Source organism: Seriola lalandi, unplaced genomic scaffold (assembly GCF_002814215.2).
Source record: "Seriola lalandi dorsalis isolate HSWRI2012SDOR001 ecotype SW California unplaced genomic scaffold, Sedor1 jcf7180002054913, whole genome shotgun sequence".
NCBI classification, from domain to species: domain Eukaryota; kingdom Metazoa; phylum Chordata; class Actinopteri; order Carangiformes; family Carangidae; genus Seriola; species Seriola lalandi.
This window is the reverse complement of record NW_019525465.1, coordinates 79789-101829: the sequence shown is the minus strand read 5'-3', so window position 1 is coordinate 101829 and position 22041 is coordinate 79789. Positions and strand designations below refer to the sequence as shown.

Below are 22041 nucleotides of genomic sequence, written 5' to 3'. Positions count from 1 at the left end.
ACACACACACACACACACACACACAGAAATACCTCGAGCTGCGGCAGCATTCCTGGAGTCTTCTGCTCGTCAGCAGGACGGAGGTTTGAACCTGCGACCTTCCGGTTACAGTGCAGTCTCTGTGCGACGGGTTCAGTCTGGTTCTCACATGTAATTAAAGTCGCTCGCACCGTTTAACTAGAGGAGAAGAAGAAGTCAGCCCTCAGGTTTTATTAAATGAAGCGAGTCAGTGACATTTTGTATTTTATTGAACAGAGCCGGTCACTCCTCTGTCTCCTCACAGCCCCCACCCCACACACAGCATCACACACACAACTAAAGAGAAAGAAAGAAATATGTAAATAAACTAAAACAAAAAATAAATAAATAAATAAAATAATAAGTAAAATAATAAGTAAATAAACTAAAACAAAAAATAAATAAATAAAATAATAAATAAATAAGTAAATAAAATAAAACAAAAAAACCAATCAATCCATTAATTAAAAAATAAATACTTAAAATGATTAATAAATATTGACAGTACTTGAGATTGAATAATTGATAAATATAATATGTAAAGGAAAAAAAACGAATAATTAAAGAGAGAAAAAATTTACATGAAAATAATAAGGATAATAATAATAAGGATTAAGGTAACACCGGAGGCCTATGATCTATGATTGTGTGGCCCTTCAGTGTTCGCCCTTACCTTTGGATCCTGTCGCCTAGCAACTTTTTTTTTTCTCAAAAAAGTGAGGTTTTAAGGCCCTTGTTTTTTATTTAACAGTTGAACCGTTTGACAGTGTAGTCCTCAGGCGATCTGTCTGTGTTGTTTGCTTTAGTTACCGGGTGTGTAAATGAAACTTGGGATCGGTTGCTCCAGGGAAAAGAAGGATGCATTTCCTCGCCACATTGGAAGAAGCACGTCAAGATGCATCAGTCTAATCGTGACGCTGTGATGCAATCTTTCTTCAAATGCAGCCTCCGAATTGGGACACAGCTTTTATTTTGATGGGGCTCTAATGTCCTTATAATCAATCTAGTTCTAATGATAGAAGAAGAAAGTTCTAAAACAGTTAGTTTAGACTTTTGTTTTCTAAGTTAAACACCCAATTTTAATAGAGAAGCTTTGTTTCTGGTGTGTGGGACTTAATGTGACTTGATCTTTTGATGATCTTAGTATTTCTAAAAACCTGTTTACGTGACTGTAAACAGGCGTTAATGAGAACAACATCGGACCTGTTTGAATCACTGAGAAAATCAATTAGTGGGTCGTTCCCGGGCTAATTAATCACATCATCTATCAATCAATACACAAACTTTCACATCTGAAGACAAATGCAATCACTTTGTTGTAAAAGAATTTCCTATTTTCTTTTAATTCATGTATAAATTGAGAATGTGCTTTAAAAAAAAACTGCTGTAATGTGCTGTAACCATGGTTACGATCACAGACACAGAGGGCAGGTGAAACAGGAAGCAGCTCAGACAGACCAGGTGCGCTCAGGAGTTGACAGCTGAAGTACAAAGTCTTCAGTCCTTGTCTCATTTTTTTAATCTTGTCTGCATCGTCTCCATGGCAACCGGACAGCAGCACCGCTCCGATTGGTGGTCGCTGGGGAGCGTCGGCGACCGGCTCTGTTCCACTGACCTGCAGAGAGTGTGTGTGTGTGTGTGTGTGTGTGTGTGTGTGTGTGTGTGTGTGTGTGTGTGTGTGTGTGTGTGTGGAGACAGGACAGCAGAGCACCTGTTCGTCATTGTGTCCTCTCTCTCTGTCACTCTCTCACACACACACACACACACACACACACACACACACACACACACACACTCTCTGCTGTGTTTTACAGTGTGTAAGGCGACACTTGAAGAATGCCAGTAAAACCTTCACTCCTCCGTCGTTCTCGCGCTCCCTCGCTCTGTTTTTCTTTCTCTCAGCGTCTTCATCCTCATGTTGTCTTTCTTTCTTTCTTTCTTTCTTTCTTTCTTTCTTTCTTTCTTTCTTTCTTTCTTTTCACTTCTGTCATTCATACGTCACTGACTTTCACATTCCTCCTCCTGTGAGCCGGTGTGAGCGTTGACAAGTTTAATAGTGAAGGAAGAGTTTATATTCTTGTTATCAATTAATCGTCAGGTAATTTTCTCGATTAATCAATGAATTGTTTTAGTCTTTATAAATTTCTCTGAGCGCAGGGAAAGATACTTACATGAGAAAGGAACTACAGTCATCCTCAAAGGCTCAGATGTGGTTTAAGAAATGTAAACGATGTGTGTTCAGGATGTAGCCACTGAAATTCATTTCAGTTTCTTCTTCACGACAGGAAACACTGAGCTGTTCTGTCTTTGACCTTTAACTCTGTCATGTTGGAGAACGTTAACTCTAAATGAGAACATTGGCTTAGAAACGTCATCAGCCCTCAGTATCGTCTGCAGGTTTTTCCCTTCAGAGAGAGGAAAGCTTCAGCAGTCGGGTGAGGCGGCGTGTCTGTAGCCTGAGAGTCCAAACCCAGGGCCCAACACCAAATACACAGTGTTCAGATTAAGGCATCAACAGTCGGATCTCAGGTCTTCTCTCCTCTGGACTGTGGCGGTCACACAGTAGAAGGACAATGTTTAAAAAGGTTTTATTTTGAAAATCAACGTGTTTCCTGTGGTGGATCTCACCTGCTCAGATTCATGAGACCAAGTCTTTTCTTTCTTTCTTTCTTTCTTTCTTTCTTTCTTTCCTCCGTCCTGATTGTTAACACTCGATTTCTCCCCTGAGAATGACTGCAGTTCTGACACACACACACACACACACACACACACACACACACACACACACACACAGCTACTCATTAAAATATACATGAGCACTAAGTCCCTTACATCCCTGCAACACTCTCTGCATTCATTATTGATACACACACACACACACACACACACACACACACACTCTCTCTGCAGCCTCAGTGTTTATTTGCTTTATAAAGCACCTGTTGTTTGCTGCATTGCACCTCTGTAATCTGTCCCACTGGAAACACGGCGGCGCCGGTGTTTAGATCCTGTCGCACCGTTAGCTCAATAACCACAGTATCCGCTCTGCTGTCAGTCAGCTGTTGCCGTGGGAAACGCATCCGCAGTGCCTGGGGGGCGCTCGCACAAAACACCTTAAGTTTCCTACTTAAGTAAGGCACTTAAGGTTTAATTTCTCTTTAGCTGAGGGAGTTGAGGGAAAAGAATCTTAAGTTTCCTCAACAGCTTTATTTGTGCAATTTCTAATGAAATGTGAAAATTCTGCATTAAACACAATGTAGTTACAAACTTTTTATTATAAATGAACCAAAGGTTCTGGAAGAGTCGACAGTCTACTTCTTAACTGGTCTCAACATTAGCTCGTTAAGCTAACTCGCTGGCGCTCGGCTAGTTATTTTTTATTTTTCATTTTTGTTCAGTGGACTAAGTTTCTACTTTGTTAAAATGTTTGATTTGACACCTGGATTGTGGATGAACTTATTGCCAAAAATAACATTTCCTTTCCATCTGGAGTTTTGGACTGACTCACGTGTTTTATTAAAAGGGTAACGTGCCGCTAGCTGCTGCGCTAACACGCACAAATATGGTTTTACCCTCTTTGAGAACTGGACAAATATTCACAGTAGTTTCTATGTGAATATTTTTGTGCTGGCTCTGAGGCCGGCGACCTCTGACCCCTGAGGTTGTTTGTGGTGTATTATTGATGCTGAACATGTAACTGAGAGTGAGAGTGAGAGTCTACTGTACTCTACTCAGCAGATGTACAGTCATCCAGAGAGAGAGATGAAACCTCATCTGCTGAAAATCAATCTTTCACACATTCCTCTCATCTGCACTCGCTCCCTCTCTTTATTGATTCTTCACACACTTGTAGGCTACACACACACACACACACACACACACACACACACACACACACACACACACACACACACACAGACCACATCTGCCTCAGTCTTTGAAGTGTGTGTGTGTCTTTGAAGTGGGTTTCTCTGTTTCCAGTGTCTGACAGTAGTTAGCTCAGAGGCTAAAACACACAAACACACACACACACACACACACATACGTATGTTTTCCCATACATACAGAAGAGGTTTTCTCAACACAAACTTTAAGATGTTATTACACTCTGACAGGACGAACACACACACACACACACACACACACACACACACACACACACACACACACACACACACACACACACAGGGTTTGGAGTGTGGGAACGACTCAGCTGTTTTAATGCAGAACACACAGAGGTTCAGGTTTTACAAGGCCGTCAGAGGGAGAGACTCAGTGGGTCTACATACCAGAGCGAGGGCGAGCAGGGTGGAGACAAACACACACCAAAGAGAAGATGGAGGTTTTGTGTTATAAAGAAAATCTAGTGAAGTTTAGATGTGGAGGGAGGAAATGAAAGAATGGACGAGAGACAAAAGGAGAGTTTAACACAATAAAGTCTCTGTTCAGTCTCTTATCTACGGAGGCTCAGAGCGGCCATGATCTCTGTATTACTGTAAATTACTATTTACTAAAATAAAATACAATACTAAAAAATACTAAGATAAAGAAATAATAGAAAGAAAATAAATACTAATAAAAAATAAATACTAGAAATAAAATAATAGAAATTAACACTTAATTTCACAGGTCCCATATTGTCCAGCTAATTTCCTGGAAATCTTCCTCATAATTAAGACGACACAGTTTGGTACAAATTAAGAAAGTTTTAGTCTCGCTCGTTATTTTCAAGTTTTTAAGAAAAAACTAGGATTTTATGCAGGAAAATGAAAAGTTGTTCATAAACAGACGTGTGGCCACATCTGAGTTTCCTATAAAAGATGTGGAACAGCACCAACTTCATCCTGTAACTCCTGATGATTAGATGAAAAATAATATCATTAAAAATGGCCACTCTCAGTCTCTAAAATCCTGTAATTCAAACATGAACATTTCCACAATCTGTTTGTTTTTGTTTGTAGTTTGGTGTCTGTAATTTCAGATTTGTCAAATTTAATCTCTTAACTAAATGAATCTGGACGTTTGACATGAACTGAGGAAAAAACAGACGAGTGGAAAAGATGGAAAAGAAGAAAAGGAGGAAAATTGAAAGCAGGAAGAGGGAGATGTTGAATTCAGATTTATGACAATGAGGAGGAAGACAGAGGAAGGAATTAGGACCAGACCTTAAGGAAAGAGAAGAAGGATGGAGGACGTGTTGCAACAGAAAGGAATGAGGATGAAGAGAGGAGGAAGGAGGGAATTGGAAACAGAAAAGGAGAGAAGGAAGGAAGGAAAGGAAGGAAGGAAGAAGAGATGAGAGTATTATATAATTCATCAGTGGTAGTAACTGATATGATGACACACAGAGAGAGAGAGGGATTTATAGGTTAACAGGGCCAGAGGTCAGAGGTCATCAGGGCCGTGATTATCCTGATCGAGGGGAGTTGGGTGGATAGGAGCCAGGGGGCGGGGTCAGAGCAGGTCAGGTGATTGACAGCTGGTGTAGAAGAAGCTGTTGAAAGGTGCGTTTGAGGCTAGAACACTGGTTTATTTTAGATTTTTCTTAATTTAATTTTTTAGTTCACGGCAAAACAAACAAAACAAACAAACAAAACTAAAAATAAATCTCAACTTGATGCAGTATTTCTTTCCTCAGACGGGAGCGCTCCTTTTTAACTCCTTTGCAGCCAGTAACGTTGAAACAATCAGTGAACGACAGGAAAGTAATGAATGATTTAATCCGGGGATTATCGGCCTGCGGTCTGACAGCGAGATGATTATCAGGAAAACAAATGTTGTTCTCTGATGTTCCTCTCATCGTCGTGAAACGGATTGACTTGGAATTTGCTTCGGACGTTCAGGACACGTTTGAATTCCTTGCTGTGTTTGATATTCGGTGATGAGAGCTTTTATTGGTTTGCACATGCGAATGAAACGCAGACTTCTGACGAGGTTTCCAGGGACTTCTCCTCCAGTGAGAATCAGACTCACTGTAGGATCAGAATGAGTTAGAAACCTTCAGCTGGTTCTAATACACACTTTTGTTTCTGTACATTGAAATATTAAAAACACCTGTCAGTATGAAACAATCCCGTACGACACCATCACCAACACCTCCCGGCTCGCTGGCTGCAGGGCTGCTGCATTAGATTACATTCGACTCTACAGGTGTTTCTATTTTTCTGGACACTAAGTTTATCTTGCAGCTTCCGTCATGTGAAGATGAAGAGAAGAGAAACATCAGCTCACAGTTTAAATAACATGCGGAGACTCCAGGGAGAAAGGAGGCGGTGGGGGGTGAACAGGTGAGAGAGACGGGAGGTGTTGTGTGTTTTGTCTCTCCGGGCTGTGGGTGAAGGTTTGACCTCCCAATTATCCCGCCTCCTCCTCCCCCTCCCTCCCCCGCTCCTCCTCACGCTTTCTGTGTGACGACCTTTAGGTCAATCAGCTGTGAGAAAGCTGCGACCTCCCTCAACCCCCTGTGGGGCTTCTGTGTGTGTGTGTGTTTATGAAAATGACTGTACGTGTGTGTGTGTGTGTGTATGTGTGTGTGTGTGTGTGTGTGTGTGTGTGTGTGTGTGTGTTAATGCTTCCTGTTGATCAGGTCAAGCTACTTTTGAGCCGTGCTCACAGCGTCGCTCCGGGGAAGGTGATGAAAATTTGGTTCAGACAAAGGTTGACCCCTGACCTTTCCCCTGAAGCGCCACCGAATACCTGGTTTTAATGAAATTTTATTTAGTTTTTTTTACCTGTATTTCTGTATTTAATACTCTGAAGACTCTAACGACTCTTTATTGGCTGATAAATTAAAAATAATTTCAGTTCAGAAACTCCAGGGTGAAGTTTGTGACACAGTTTGTCCACCTGAATAAACACAGGTCGATATATGTTGTAAGGAATCAGTGTGTGTTGGGCTGCCGTCTTGTTAACAGCTGCTGCTGTTTGAGTTTCTCAATTAGTTATTGATCCGAGCTGATTGATCAGTGCTGATAGTGAAGATCTGTGACGGTCAGGCTGCTGTGGTGATGTGTGCAGCAGGTGTGTGTGTGTGTGTGTTGGGGGGGGGGGTTTAGTGCTGCTGACACCTTGTTCAGCACTTACTGTAAATACAAACACACTGTGTTTTATTGTGTTGGTGAAGCTAACAGGAAGTACTGAGCCGCAGCCAGGAAACTATTAGTTGAGCTTAGCTTAGCATTAAGACGAGCACACATGTTGTACCTAATTAGTTCTTTCTGAAACATAATAAAACCTTGAGTGTGTGACTTGTGAGAGAAAACAACAGTTCGATGTGCTGATAACAGAAACAGTTCTTCCTCCTCTGACGGTTTGATCAAATCAGAACGAAGGTTTTAAAACTAAAGCTCCTGGAGGATAAAGTGAAGTTAGTCCTCTGACGTATCCAGAGTGATGGCCGCCTTTCACGTGGTTTGTGCGCGTGTACGATGTCGTCCCGTCGTCCTGGGTAACGGATCTTGGCCTTCAGGTTGTTGGCTGCTCCATCATGATCGTCAGCCACAGACTACAGTGAAAACACCTCGTCTGTTGGCTGTACGACAATGCTGTGAAATCACCAGCCGACTTGACCAATCAGTGACGCTGAGTTGTGCAAGCCCCAACTTTTAGAAAATACCGTCTTCACACAAGAGACGTTTTCTGGGGGGAAACCACAGGAAGTTCATTCCTGTTCTTGGTCCTGTGATGTGGAGGCAGGTGGAGGAACTGCTCCTGCAGCTGAATGTCACTGTATCCATTGTATATCAATGTATCCAGTTGTAGGCAGCCACTGACCAATGAGCGACGTCTGTCCGTTCTAGAACTGCATACGTCACAAAATTAGATACATTTTCCACTTAACTTTAATCAGAATCTGCTGCTGTCTGTACACACACACACACACACACACACCTCTCCACGCGGCTCCACCCCTGCCTCCCTCCCTCTCTCTCTCCCCCTCTGCATTCCTCTCTCTCTCCCTCTCCCCCTCCTCTCTCTCTCTCTCTCCCTCTCTCACGAGGCAGAGAGAGGCATGTCCCTGCGTGTTCCTGCTGGAGGTCGAGCGACATAGAGTCTGAGCAGAGAGAGAGAGAGAGTCAGTCAGAGCTCTTCAGTGAAGCAGAAGCACGCGCTCAACGCGGACTGAATTCACCGTAGCTGATCGATTAATACTTCTCATCGATTCACCGATTGACCGGATGGATTGCTGACGTCACGGATATTGCTTTGATGGATCTGTGGATTTAATCGCTCTTCGTTTGATCTGTAGTTGTTTTATTCTCACGTCTCTCGGGTTTCACCTACCGGGGGGCAGCCATGGGTTTCTACGGCACCTTGAAGCTCATCTTCTATAAAGTGAGTATTGATTATAGAAAGGGAGTTGATCGATCGGCTGACGTCAGCAGCCGTGGTTTAATATCTGTCCTTTTCGTTAGAGTCGTGCGGGATTTCAAGGTTGTCAGGCTGAACGCCGGGATGACAAGGCGTTTCTCTCTGACAGCGGAATGCCTCGGTAGCGTGTGCGTGTGTCGGTGTGCGTGTGCGTGTGCGTGTGTGTGTGTGTGTGTGATGGACCACTGCGGAACCGGGAGAGAGAGACTACTCATCTCATGTCCTCTCTCTCTCACTCTTTACATCTCCTATCTGTCTCTCTCTGATTTGATTATTGGTTATTGATCACTCACAGCTGTCCCTGTGAAGGTGTCTGTACTTTGAGCCTCAGCAGTTCAACATAAAGCCAGTGAGCAAGACATTTGTAATCAGTGAAAAACACTTAAAATCAGATAAAACTTGAGGATTAATTCTTTTTCTTCTTTATAGCTTCAATTTCCTGCATTAAAAACTCAGAAATTTACATTTTTGCGAACTTAAAATGGGAATATCTCACAGCAACGTGCTTTCCTCAAGATGAAAACCTTTGAAACTGACATTTTTTGCTTCTCTGCAATGTGAAAACACAGATCAAAGAGGGTTACCACACACTACAGCTGCTGGCAACTGCATTTTTGGGGTCAAATGTGGCTTATTAAAGAGCAGAAATCTATGAGAAAGACTTAACATCAGACAAAACTCAATTATAAATGCTTGTTCTTCTTTATAGCTTGAAATTCCTGCATTCAAACCTTAGAAATTGACATTTTTGCTTCCTTAAAATAGGATTACTACACAGCACAGAGCTGTCAACTGCTTTTTTTGGGTAAAACATGTTGCATTAAACAGCAGAAAGCAATAAAAAAGACTTAAAATCAGACGAAACCTCGGTACCAGATACTTTCGCAGCTTCAATCCACAAGATGAAAACCATAGAAACTGACGTGCAAACACAAATAAAAGAGGATTACCACACACAGCTACTGTAAACTGCATTCTTGGGGTCGAATGTGTTTTACAGCAAAACTCTATGAGAAAGACTGATCAGACAAAACCTGCTCCTTCATGTCTGTAGCTTCAGACTACGAGAATTAAACCTCAGAAAAAGGTTTCTACACAGTCAAGCTGCTGTTGACTGTATTTTTGGGTCAAATATGAAGTCGTCTACAAACAAGAAGATTAAAGAAATGTGGTTTTTGCTTCTCTACATTGTACAAATACAGATGTAACAGGGACATTAATCAGCTGAGGTCACCACTGATCATCAGAAACACACCATGATTCACTACAGTGATATTACAGAGACGTTGTAGCTCTAAAATGTACAGAAGGTACAATAAGGTAGCTGTATATTCCCTATTGCATCTAATCCACAGGCTTAATATATATATGAATATATCTTGATATAGAAATAATGTGATTTTACTCAACTACAGATGTTTTCTCCGACACGTACCACAGCTGAACACTTCTGGTTTTAACAGTAAACACATTTTTTTTTGTTCTTCACCCCCAAGTGAAGTTTTCCCTCTTGGCTTAATGAAATCCACACAGACGCGACATCTGTTATTAAAAGCCAGTGACATTGAAAAAAAAAAAAAAAGTCAGAAAATGAAAAGCAGATTATGAGTTTAGGTCGGAGTTCGCAGCTGAAATCACAGTTGTGTGCTGTGATGGTGGCAGAGGTTTGATCCTACAGAGGAAACACAACAGGCAGCGTCTGCTTGTGCTTTATTTTGTAAAGTGACAGGGATCGTGCATCAGTCCGATAACACTGTGGTTCACACAGAGATGCCAAGAGGAAGGACGCCACACACATGCTGTCCTCTACATCTCCAGCCTCCTGTGTGTGTGTGTGTGTGTGTGTGTGTGTGTGTGTGTGTGTGTGTGTGTGTGTGTGTGTGTGTGCAGCCCGTTAGCGTGTGCTGCTCTATTTTAGACCAGTGCTGCACCGGCGACATTCCTCCGATTTTCTGCATTCCTGCGTTCATTCACTGCGAGAGACTCGCAGAGGGGAGAGATAGACGGCTGATTCAGACCTCTGGGTCGTTGTGTTTGTGTGTTTTAACAGCGTAGGTGTTTTCAGTGTCTCTGTAGTTACACACTAGGCTGCAGTTTATCTGCGTCTCTCCATTAATGTGGACTCTGCAACAACTGCTTTTTTTTTTCCTGCTTCCCTTTTTGACCACAGGAATGTTTCAGAAAGCCACAAGCATGTTGCAGGATCACAGGAACTCCTCTTGCTTTTCCTCCACAGGCCACATTATCACAATTTGATGTGTCTCATGTTCAGATAATATGGAGAAGCTGGAGTGAAACCGGCACTTCCAGGCGCAGGAAGTAAAAAAGTCCCATTCAAAGTCCTGTTGACTTTTGTAACTAAAAGTCGCGGCTGGGAACAAACGAGTAACTCGCTTCATATGTTTAAAACAACAATCTAATTTCATTCTTTATTCAATATTTATGTTGTTTAACATCCTTTAACAAACTCAATTTCCCATAAGCCCCATACATTCGACGGCTAAACATCTCAGCTGGACAGAAGAGACAATTTAAGTTTAAGTCTGTAAAAGCAGCAGGACAGAGGAATGAATGAGCTTGTAGAGATTCAAACCAGGAAGATGAATAATGACTTCAGAAGAGAGGAGAGATGGATGAAACCATGTTATGATGAAGTTTTCAAACTGCTCACAAAGTGAAAGTTAAACTGAAAACAACTAAGGTTTAGTTTTCATATGGCAGCAGCTGCAGTGGAGCTGATTGGAACAGAAAAGAATAAGGAAAATAAACGCCATGAAAACATTTAATTTTTAATGAAAGTATAATGAAAGAAATCCTGAGTGACAGATTGGACTGAATTACTGAAGCTAGAGGAACACACTGTGTAAACATCTCATTTATTTCACATAAGAAATCTGACAACGACGAGTGAACGAGCAGTGACACAAACACAAAGGTGACTCTCGTGGATTCGCTACGAGTTGCGTAAATAAATTCATGCACAGGTGTGATGCGTGAAGCTCCTTGCATGACTGAATGCATGTTGGACTCTCTCACCGTTCCTCTCTCCGTCTTTGTCTCTCCACCGTCAGATGAAGAGGAAGTTGGATCATGGTCCGGACGGCCGGCCGTTCCCCTCAGGGAAGAAGCACTGCAAAGGCAACGGGTACCTCAGGTGACACGCACACTTCACTCACAGAGCACACACACAGATCAACCATTAAAAACAATCACTTCGCAGGGTGGATACGCTAACTGGCGCTAACGCTAACATCTGTCTGTTCTCTCTCCAGTCCTTCCAGTCTGGTTCCGGCCACGCCCACCACATTCGGTGACCTGCGGCTGGCCAATGGGCATTCGGCTCAGAGACGGCGGGTCACCTCGGGTCCGCCCCCTTCTGGCCTGCAGGACTGGCTTCACATGTTCCAGGTCAGCACACACACACACACACACAGAGTTTGTATCTGCTGTAATGTTAGCTGCAAATGTTAGCATTCCCGGCTAACTAGCTTACTAACAGCAGTAGTGTAATATTTTTAGAGATACCGGTTCTGTTCCAGATGAATCACATTACCTGTCAATTAGCTGTTAATTGTCCCAAATTACATATATGTAATAATAGACACTGGTTGCATTTAGTGAGCCCAAATCATCTACTCCCAGTTAACACGCCTTTCCAAGACAACAGTTAATACTCAGGCTCTCTGTCCTGCAGCGCTAGAAAATGCAGCCGCATCTCTTGATGTTCTGCATTTTGGTTTAATGTGTGTGAGTATCTTCCGCTCGCTGCACATAAACACAGAGCGGCAGAAGAATAGAGCCTGCGGGCAGTTCTTATGTAACTAATAAAAAAAACATACAAATACAGACACACACACACAAGCTGACACACACACACACACACACACTTTCTAATGAAAAACATGAGTCTCTCTTTTCTGGCTCGGGGAGAAAGTTAAAACGGTTTCAGAGAGGCGGAAACACTTTGAAACACATGAACACACACATGAATAGGACTACATGCTGCCAAACACAAATTGCACACAAACACACATACGCAGAAGGACACTAAAAAGTAAACGGAAAAAGAAACGCTTAAATGTGAACGTGAAAAGAAACATTTGAAATCAAATAAAAACAGTAACACCTGCAATTAGACAGAAAAAGAAACTTAAAAAGTAAATGGAAAAAGAAACATGGAAAAGTAAACGGAAAAAAGAAATGATGAGATGTAAATGAGAAAAGAAACAAAAGTAAACGCATAAATAAACACTTAATAGTAAAGGGGAAAAGAAACACTTGAAATCAAACAACTACAGTTAGACGGACAGATACAGAAACGTAAACGGAAAAGAAATGCTAATAAGTAAATAAAATTGAAATCTAACTATATAAACTAAATATCCTGTACGTAGACACACAGATCTTTTCCTCTGTATCCCTGTTCACATTGCTTCTTTTATTCCCCCCCGACAGACGTGGAGCGGTCCCGAGAGGCTATTGGCTCTGGACGAGTTGATTGACAGGTGTGAGACCAATCAGGTGAAGCACATGATGCAGGTCATCGAGCCCCAGTTCCAGAGAGACTTCATCTCCCTGCTGCCCAAAGAGGTACGAACACTCGCCCACAAAACAACAGTGCGTGGTCTATGACGGACGCATTTACAGATCCAGGGTGACGTCATAAACAACACGTGGACTGTGTGTGTGTGTGTGTGTGTGTGTGTGTGTGTGTGTGTGCAGCTGGCTCTGTACGTGCTGACCTTCCTGGCTCCCAGAGACCTGCTGCAGGCCGCTCAGACCTGCAGGTACTGGAGGATCCTGGCTGAAGACAACCTGCTGTGGAGGGAGAAGTGCCGCGAGGAAGGTAAACAGTCTGAAAACACTCAGCAAACACTCCACCCTGTGCTGCTTGTACTTGTGTGTCTTCTGCTGCTGGCGATTCTGCTCTTTCTGTCTTTTTTTATTTTACTTTCAGCTTTGATTTTTTTATTACGGTTAAAATTATTAGCCGCCAAAATAATGGCCCTTAACTGTGCGGAGCTACTTCCCTCCTGTTCTTCAGCGCCAAGGTCACGTCCTTGATATTGTTTCTGGAGGATTTAGTGACTTGAGGGAGAAGTTGTTTACTCTCTTTAGTTTGAAAAATGATGTTAAATTATAAAGTGATGAAGGGATCTGGTGTATCTGTTGAAGGTTAACAGTGTGTGCGGCATCTGGGGAAATTTTTAAAGGGAAAAAAGAAATTTGAATCTATTAAATAATGAGTTTGGTTAGTGGCAAGCCAAACATTTCCTTGGATGGGTGGGGCTCTGCTGGGGGAACTGAGACTCAAGATGATAAAGCAACAAAAAGGAGGAAATAAAGTTTAAGAAATAGTTTGGGGACTATTTTCAGCAGCGGATTAATCCACATTTGTTTGTTGCAGCAGGACGGTGCATGTGGGATTTTGAGTTTGGATAAACTACAGTGTGTGTGTTGATGATAACGAAGGATCGTTTCACCCGGTGCAACAGAGAGACTCACTGATGTGTTTTCATGGTGTTGGGAGACAGTGGAGCTCTGTGGTTCAGAGGAAGGAGATATATCAGACTTGGTAGTGGATCAATTTATTGTTGGTTTTGGTCTTTTTGTGGAATTTGTTATAAAATATTTGGTTTATATCCAGACTTTTCTCTGAACTGAGGCAGAGCTGTGAACTGCGTTTTCTTCTCTGTTGGTGTTTTAACTTCGGCACATTTTGATGAAACTTCTCCTGAAACCTTGAACGTGAGGAGAAACGGTTGTGTTTTGTGTTGCAGCGTTAAGAGGTGAACGTGTGCTACCTGAGCAGGTGTGTCCGCCGCTGTTTTTACAGGTGGAAATATGGAAACCAGGATACAAATAGAGACAGGAGCTCACTGGATGTAAAGTGCTTTCTAACCTGAGTGTAACATGCAAATACAGCTACACACGGCCAGACACTCCTCCTTCATTCAGCGCAATGCAGAGGCTGTGTGTGTGTGTGTGTGTGTGTGTGTGTGTGTGTGTGTGTGTGTGTGTGTGCTTCTCTCTGGGCTCTCTGCCAATCAGCCGAGATTCACTGCCAGCACTCAGCAGTCATACCAATGAGGCTACCTCACGTTAGCGCCACACCACAGCCATACTAATGAAGCCGGCGTTAACGGCACTTCACCAGCTTCATAAATAAGGCTAATTTATATTTGCACTACACTCCTGTTACACCGGTGGGAACGGCGCCGGCATCAGCTCGGACTCTGTGAGAATGTAAATGCCGCCAACCTGCACCAGCGCCACGTCGGTTACATGCTAATGCAGCTAGCTCTGACGTTAGCTCAAAGTGGCGTCAGTGGAATCACAGTGGATGGTGTTCCACTACACCACAGGCGCAGCAGGAGAAGTCGGTGTGGTGGGTTTACATCGTGTTGATAAAAGGAAACCTGGTTGGTTCAGTCGTATCAGCTTCGGACACACCCACTACTTTGATCTAACACCAACTTTAAGCTAAAAGTAGATCAGGTCTAGCTTCTATATTAATACTGTGAAAGTATCAGCAGAGAAGCTCAGAGCCTCCTCTCTTCTGATTGGCTGTTACTAGAGCTCCAGACACTGAGACGGTTTTTGGTTCTTAAAACCACAAATATATCTTCTTATAGATCAAACGATTGATTATTAGCAACAGTTTGATTTAAGTCCTTAATCAGCAGCTTATAAACATGTAATAATTAGTTTAAAACAAACTATAATGTAGTTGTAACTTTAACTAACGTCCATAAGTGCAGGCTGCTGTATCAACAGGTCCTGAACGATAATATGATAAAATGTCTCAGAATCGTTGATAAATACACTTTAATATCTGTTTACAGCTGCGATATCGTGTGTTATAAACCATTTATAAGATGCAGCTCTGTCTGTCGTTCTGTCTCCAGGTATCTCGGAGTGCGCGTCTTACCATCGCAGGAAGTGTGCGAGGCCGAGCGTGGCGGTCAGTCCGTGGAAATCAGCCTACATTCGACAACACCGCATCGAGAACAACTGGAGGGACGGGGACACACGGGAGCCCATGGTACACACACACACACACACACACACACACTGAGCAGCGTGTGTTTGATGTGTAAACGTTGACTTAATGTCATTAAACCGTCTCGTCTGTAGGTGCTGAAAGGTCACGACGATCACGTGATCACCTGCCTGCAGTTCAGCGGTGACCTGATCGTCAGCGGCTCCGATGACAACACACTCAAAGTCTGGTCAGCCATCACCGGCAAGGTACGACATTATATCTGTGTGTGTGTGTGTGTGTGTGTGTGTGTGTGTGTGTGTGTGTGTGTGGCAGACAGACAGACATATTGATTATGTAAATTAGGATTTTCTGCTGCTTCAGCTGTGAGCACCCGCCAGTGTGAAGTGAAAAGCAGGTTGTTTGCTCGTATCTCTCGGCTCCTGAAGACTCCAGTCTCCATAGTGTGAATCATCAGATCTTAGGCTGAAATCTTTTTGACAATCGATCAATAATTTCAGTCATTTTTAAGCCAAAATCTCAAATATTTGCTGCTTCCAGCTTCACAAATGTGTCGTATATGAAAGTAATCTGGATGTTTTTGTTGCTCGGACTTTTTCTACGACACGTAATTTTGACTGTCCGGCATCTTAAAGAGAAAAGAGTCGACCTCGCATCACATGATGGCGTGCTGTGTGTCATGGCCGGTGTGTGTGTGTTGCACTTCAAAGTCGCTCAGCTTCATATCTGACCTTAATTAGAATATCATCATACAATAGAAGATGAAGTAGGTCAGCGTGATCTAACAGGAAACTACCAGGCTTAAATGTCTGGATAGAGAATAGAAGAGGGCAGAATAAAAATGGAGGCAGGCGGACCAGTTGTGTTAGTCAGGGTGTGTCGATTTAAACACACACACACACACACACACACACACACACACACACACACACACACACACACACACACACACACAGAGCCTGCAGCAGCTCTGTTTGAATCCACAACCTGTGTGTAGAAGGTGAAGAGACAGTTCTCAGTGTTTAAAGACTCTCTCTCTTTACTTATATGTGTTGTGGTAGTCGCACGCCCAACACACACACACACACACAGTAATATGATATTTTGAGACGGCTGAATTCTGGAGGCGATGTGGTTAAAAAAAAAAAAAAAAATGTCTGAACAGTTTCGTATTTTCTGGGTTTGTCTTTTAATTATGTCCCGTCATCGTGGTTTGTTTGTGTGTGTGTGTGTGTGTGTGTGAGACATGTTGTCGTCACGTTTTGTGAACACGTCAACTCAAGAACAAGACACAGTGGAAACTTCATACTTGCGCCACAGCTTCTCCATGTGAAGTCGTTTTTCTGATCAGACTTTGCTGCATAAATTTGCATATTACTGAGGTGGAGGAGAGTTTCTCCTTGTGTTCCTCGGCTCGGTGACGAGCTACGAACACGGCGAGCACGCGTGTTCTTCTGTCATGGAGATCATGGTGCCCGTTGTTTCCCGCTGCTGAGAGATCAGATGTGATTGCTCTACGTTGATTTCTCTTTTGTCACATGACACCTGGACGAATGTCTGTTTAAAACACTCGTGTCTGCAACCAGCCATTATTTTGGCGGATGTTTCTAAACACTACATTACCCATGAGCCTTGGGAACTGTTGATGTGATCGACAGCGGTAGGAACTTAAAACAGAATCAGAATTTATAAGGGAAACGATTTAAGCTGCAGGTTTTGTTTTCAGTTTGACGTTAGCGGCTCATGTGACGCAATTCTGAGCTCTGTGATTGGATGTTTGTTACAGGAAGGCACCTGGGGAGTCGTAGTTCTCTTCACATACAAAAGTTATTTATACACCTTTTGTGAAGATTCGTGTTCTGATTGTGAATCATGTGACTTTGTCTACGGGAAATATTAACGGGACTTTTCCTTCCGGAACCAGCGGCGCCATAAATAAATAGCTCCTCCCACTTAATGAGTGATCAGTATGTAGATATGTGTGCCTACAGGATGTAACCCATTACATCTGTCATCAAAGGAACCTGTTCAGTATCACGCTGCCGCGTCGACCCGAGAGCCGTTGCACAAAGATGGAAAAAAAAACAAAACTGATTCAGCGCCTGGTTTCGGTAAAACATTCTTTAACCGGACACACCTGCTCGCTCCTCCGTCTAGACCTGCCCGTAAGAGTGTGTGTGTGTGTGTGTGTGTGTGTGTGTGCAGGGAAAGTCTTCTTGCTCCCTGCAGAAAGAAAAACACACACACCCTCATCTATAGCCTGCAGGGATGACAAGGTGTGTGTTTCCTCTTGTCTCTGTCCCTGTGTTAATTCAAGGCAGCACTACATACAGTTACTACACACACACACACACACACACACACACACAGTCACGCAGGAGCAGTGAGAGTTAATTAATGGCGGTAGCTGCTGCAGTGTCTTCCAGGACAACAGTTGCCAAGGCAAAGTTTTTCCTCCGTTGCCGCGGCAACCCCCCACCACAACACCTTCAAGGTGAAACTGCATTCTCTCGTTCTGTGTGTGTCCTTCAAGGGCAGCTGTGAAAGTGGAACAAATATTGACACACACATACTTTTCTACTTTTACACACACTCCTACAGACACACACACGTGGAACAGTCTTTCCCAGAAGACGACGGTGGATTTCTGAGAACCAGGTGGATGTTTATGACGTTTGAACTTAATTCAGATTTAATTAACAGTGGATTAGTTCAATCAGCAGCATTACTCTTTCTTACATTGTGACTTGTTAATCTAATTAGTTTAATTATGTTCAGTACAAATTGATATTTTCATGTAAAATTCATGAATATGGAATCAGACACACAAACAAGTGAAATACACGACGGAGCAGTAATGAATTTGTTCGTTTTATTCTTATTAAATCTCTTTTAATTTAAACTTAATTGAATTAAAATGAAGTATAATTAGAATTAAACTATTATTCGGGGCGTCGTGTAGCGTAGTGGTCTAAGCAGGCGCCCCCTGTCTCTCTCCACTATACTATCAAATAAAGGCATAAAAAGCCCAAAAAATATACTTAAAAAAAAAAAAAAAAAAGAATTAAACTATTATTCAAGGGTGTTAGGTCGAAGTTATTCATTTATATTAAATTTAAAACATGGTATGACTAGTAGCTCACGGTGGCTAATGTTAGCAATCTGCAAACTGCATCTCCATCAGCTGCCACGTCATTCAGACAAAACTTTAAACACCAGATTTACAATATTTTAGTAAGTATTAAAATTCTAAATTACAACAGTTAATTTTTATCTTAAGTGACGTCATGCATGTAGCAGACATGTACGCCATGACCTCATACTACAGGACGTGTAGGAGACTTTACTCTCTACTTGTGCTGCCGTCACACTGTTGAACATCCACCATCACCCTGCAGTTAAAGCCGCACCGACTCATTTAGAAACAGTTTAAATGATTTCCAGTGGTTCGTCCTGCTTCAGTGACTTTAACAGCTTCTTCATCAGATTGTTGTAAAACTGCTGCTTTTAAATAAAGTTGGATGATTCACAGGACGATGATGTCACTGCCAACGTCTCCCAAACTCCACACCATCATTATTTAACTCAGACTAAATATGTGTTGTTGTTCCTCTCTCTCTCTCTCTCTCTTTCTCGCACAGTGTCTGCGGACGCTGACGGGTCACACCGGCGGGGTGTGGTGCAGTCAGATGGCGGTCGCCACGGTGATCAGCGGCTCCACCGACCGGACGCTGCGCGTGTGGGACGCCGAGAGCGGAGAGTGCGTCCACACGCTGTACGGACACACGTCCACTGTGCGCTGCATGCATCTCCACGGCAACCGGTAACATTCTCTCTCTCTCTCTCTCTCTCACAAAAATACACAGACTTCCGGAACACCTACCATTCTGCCGCATTCATCTCCATGACAACCAGAAAGACTCAGACACATGGTTTATACATTTCGTATACTTTCATGACGCACATGCCCACTGCCCACTCCCGTCTCCATGGTAACCGGCGTAACCTTAACCTACAGGAGTTTATTCATTGTACATACACCTATAAATACACACACATACACAAACTTCACACTAACACTATAAACACACCAGAACAAAGTGCATATAATATGTTACAAATACACATCTACAAACACACACTTTACACACACATACAGTAAATACACACACTCAACTACACACTAATTGCACAGCCATGCATTATAAATTCACTCTAAAAACAGAATACACAAACACAATAAATACACACACTAACACAGTAAACACAAACACACACATATTTGAAAACTGTACATACACACACGTCTACACAGAACATAGACACACACACGGACATTTACATGCTAAACACAGACACACATTTACATGGCAAATACAAACACATACAATGAAAACACACACAAAGCACCAGATATTATGAAACTGGGTCACCACAACATGAACACACACACACACACACACACCTACGATTGGCTGATTGGCTGACACTGACCCCTCCCCCTCTCTTTCTCAGGGTAGTGTCGGGCTCTCGGGACACGACGCTGCGAGTGTGGGACGTGTCGACGGGTCGCTGCGAGCACGTGCTGACGGGCCACGTGGCGGCGGTTCGCTGCGTCCAGTACGACGGCCGCCGCGTCGTGTCGGGCGGATACGACTACATGGTGAAGGTGTGGGACCCCGAGACGGAGGCGTGTCTGCACACACTGCAGGGACACACCAACAGGGTGTACTCGCTACAGGTGAACACACACACACCGACTCATTTAGTTTACAATAATCAATAACCTCCAAACATTTTATTATACAGGAGATTCATCACATTACAGATTAAACTCGTTTCTCCTGTCAAACTCACTTTATACATTTTTTTAATCGGTAAATTATATAAAACACAGATTTTAACCTTCTTCTTTCTCTTCGCAGTTTGACGGCGTCTTCGTCGTGAGCGGCTCATTGGACACGTCGATCAGAGTGTGGGACGCAGAGACAGGTACAGACAGACTGTGCTTTGTCCCGTTGTTTTGTATTGTGTTTAACGGAGACGTTTTTCTAATGTTTCATCCACCACATTTATATCATATGTATATAATTAACTGACAACTGAGTGTAGTTCTAATGAATTTAACTCAGTTAAATATTCATTCTGAATTACGTTACAGTGAGAATAAAAATGAAATAATTATCTATGTTAAAATAAATCTGAGCAACAGCTTGACTGCACCAGGTTTAAATAAAAATCAAAAACACAAACTTGTTTTATCAGAAACATTTAAAAGATGTTTAGAAATGACACTGTGGCTTTAAATCAGCCTGAATCTGTTCAAATTAACCTGTCGATTAGAAAATAAAACAGACTCTGCTCGTGTCCCGCCCAGGTGGGTGTGTCCACACGTTGACCGGCCACCAATCGCTGACCAGCGGCATGGAGCTACGAGACAACATCCTGGTGTCCGGGAACGCCGACTCCACGGTGCGAGTGTGGGACGTCCGGACGGGACAGTGTCTCCACACGCTGCAAGGTGAGAGAGAGACGACGACGTCCCTCTGAGATTTTTATCTGTCAGTGAAAACAATGAGAGCAGGATGAAGGTGAGAGTCGCTGCTGGTGTGGACTCAAGCAGCTGCAGCCCTCTGGGAGAGAGAGAGAGAGAGAGTGAGAGGGAGGAAACAAGGGCAAACTGTAGAAAGTGAGGAAGGAAGGAATGAAGGAAACAGGAAACAAATGGAGCGAGAAGATGGAGGAAAAAAGGGGACAGTAAGTGGAAAGGATTTGACAAGTAGGGATGAAAACTATATTTATAGAGAAAGAGAGGGTAGACGGGGAACAATGGCAGGAGGAAATACAGGCAATTCATCATAGAAAGTGAAAACAGGAGCAAGAAGAAAGAGGAACAACCATAAAATGAAATATGACAAGATTCTGTGAGGCTGAGCAGTTTTTACCTGGTGATGGCACCGTGAAAACTCAGAGGATACAGAGTTGTGAGGGTTCATCCTCAGGGGAACATGGTGATGGAGATCAAACAGTTGTTGAGACATTTCAATGAAAAACAAAAAATGTGAACCTCATGGTGGCGCCAGAGGAAAAGTCATAGGTCATTTACAGTCATTTTTTGACTTTTCTTTTTATGCCTTATGCATAGTATGGCAAAAAAGTCATAATATAGTATAGCAAAAAATAGAAAATAAATTCATAGTATAGTATGGCAAAAAACAGCAAAAAAAGTCACGGTATAGTATGGCAAAAAACAGCGAAAGAGTCATAGTATAGTATGGCATAAAAAGTCATTAAAAAGTCATAGTATAGCATGGCATAAAAAGTCATAAGTCATAGTATAGCGGCATAAAAAGTCATAGTATAGCAAGGCATAAAAAGTCATAGTAAAGCATGGCATAAAAAGTCATAAAAAAGTCATAGTATAGCAAGGCATAAAAAGTCATAGTATAGCAAGGCATAAAAAGTCATAAAAAAGTCAGTATAGCAAGGCATAAAAAGTCATAGTATAGTAAGGCATAAAAAGTCATAAAAAAGTCATAGTATAGCAAGGCATAAAAAAGTCATAAAAAGTCATAGTATAGCAAGGCAAAAAAAGTCGTAGTATAGCATGGCAAAAAAAGGCAAAAAAAAGTCATAGTATAATAAGGCAT

General features: G+C 42.5%; 1 protein-coding gene across 2 annotated transcripts in view; it reads left to right on the top strand.

Moving 5' to 3' along the window:
* Window positions 1–22041, top strand: part of LOC111673191 (F-box/WD repeat-containing protein 7-like) — a 39214-nt gene that overhangs the window by 6172 nt on the left and 11001 nt on the right. Inside the window, exons 1-11 of one of the 2 annotated variants that reach the window (XM_023430870.2) lie at window positions 8088–8352; window positions 11460–11542; window positions 11661–11796; window positions 12844–12978; window positions 13111–13234; window positions 15297–15433; window positions 15526–15639; window positions 19033–19214; window positions 19907–20132; window positions 20317–20383; window positions 20769–20912. In XM_023430870.2, coding sequence (XP_023286638.1) covers window positions 8314–8352; window positions 11460–11542; window positions 11661–11796; window positions 12844–12978; window positions 13111–13234; window positions 15297–15433; window positions 15526–15639; window positions 19033–19214; window positions 19907–20132; window positions 20317–20383; window positions 20769–20912 — 1387 coding nt within the window. In that variant the 5' untranslated portion in view covers window positions 8088–8313. Of the gene's footprint in view, window positions 1–8087; window positions 8353–11459; window positions 11543–11660; window positions 11797–12843; window positions 12979–13110; window positions 13235–15296; window positions 15434–15525; window positions 15640–19032; window positions 19215–19906; window positions 20133–20316; window positions 20384–20768; window positions 20913–22041 lie in introns of those variants that run through there. The other variant, XM_087169771.1, reaches the window with a different exon arrangement.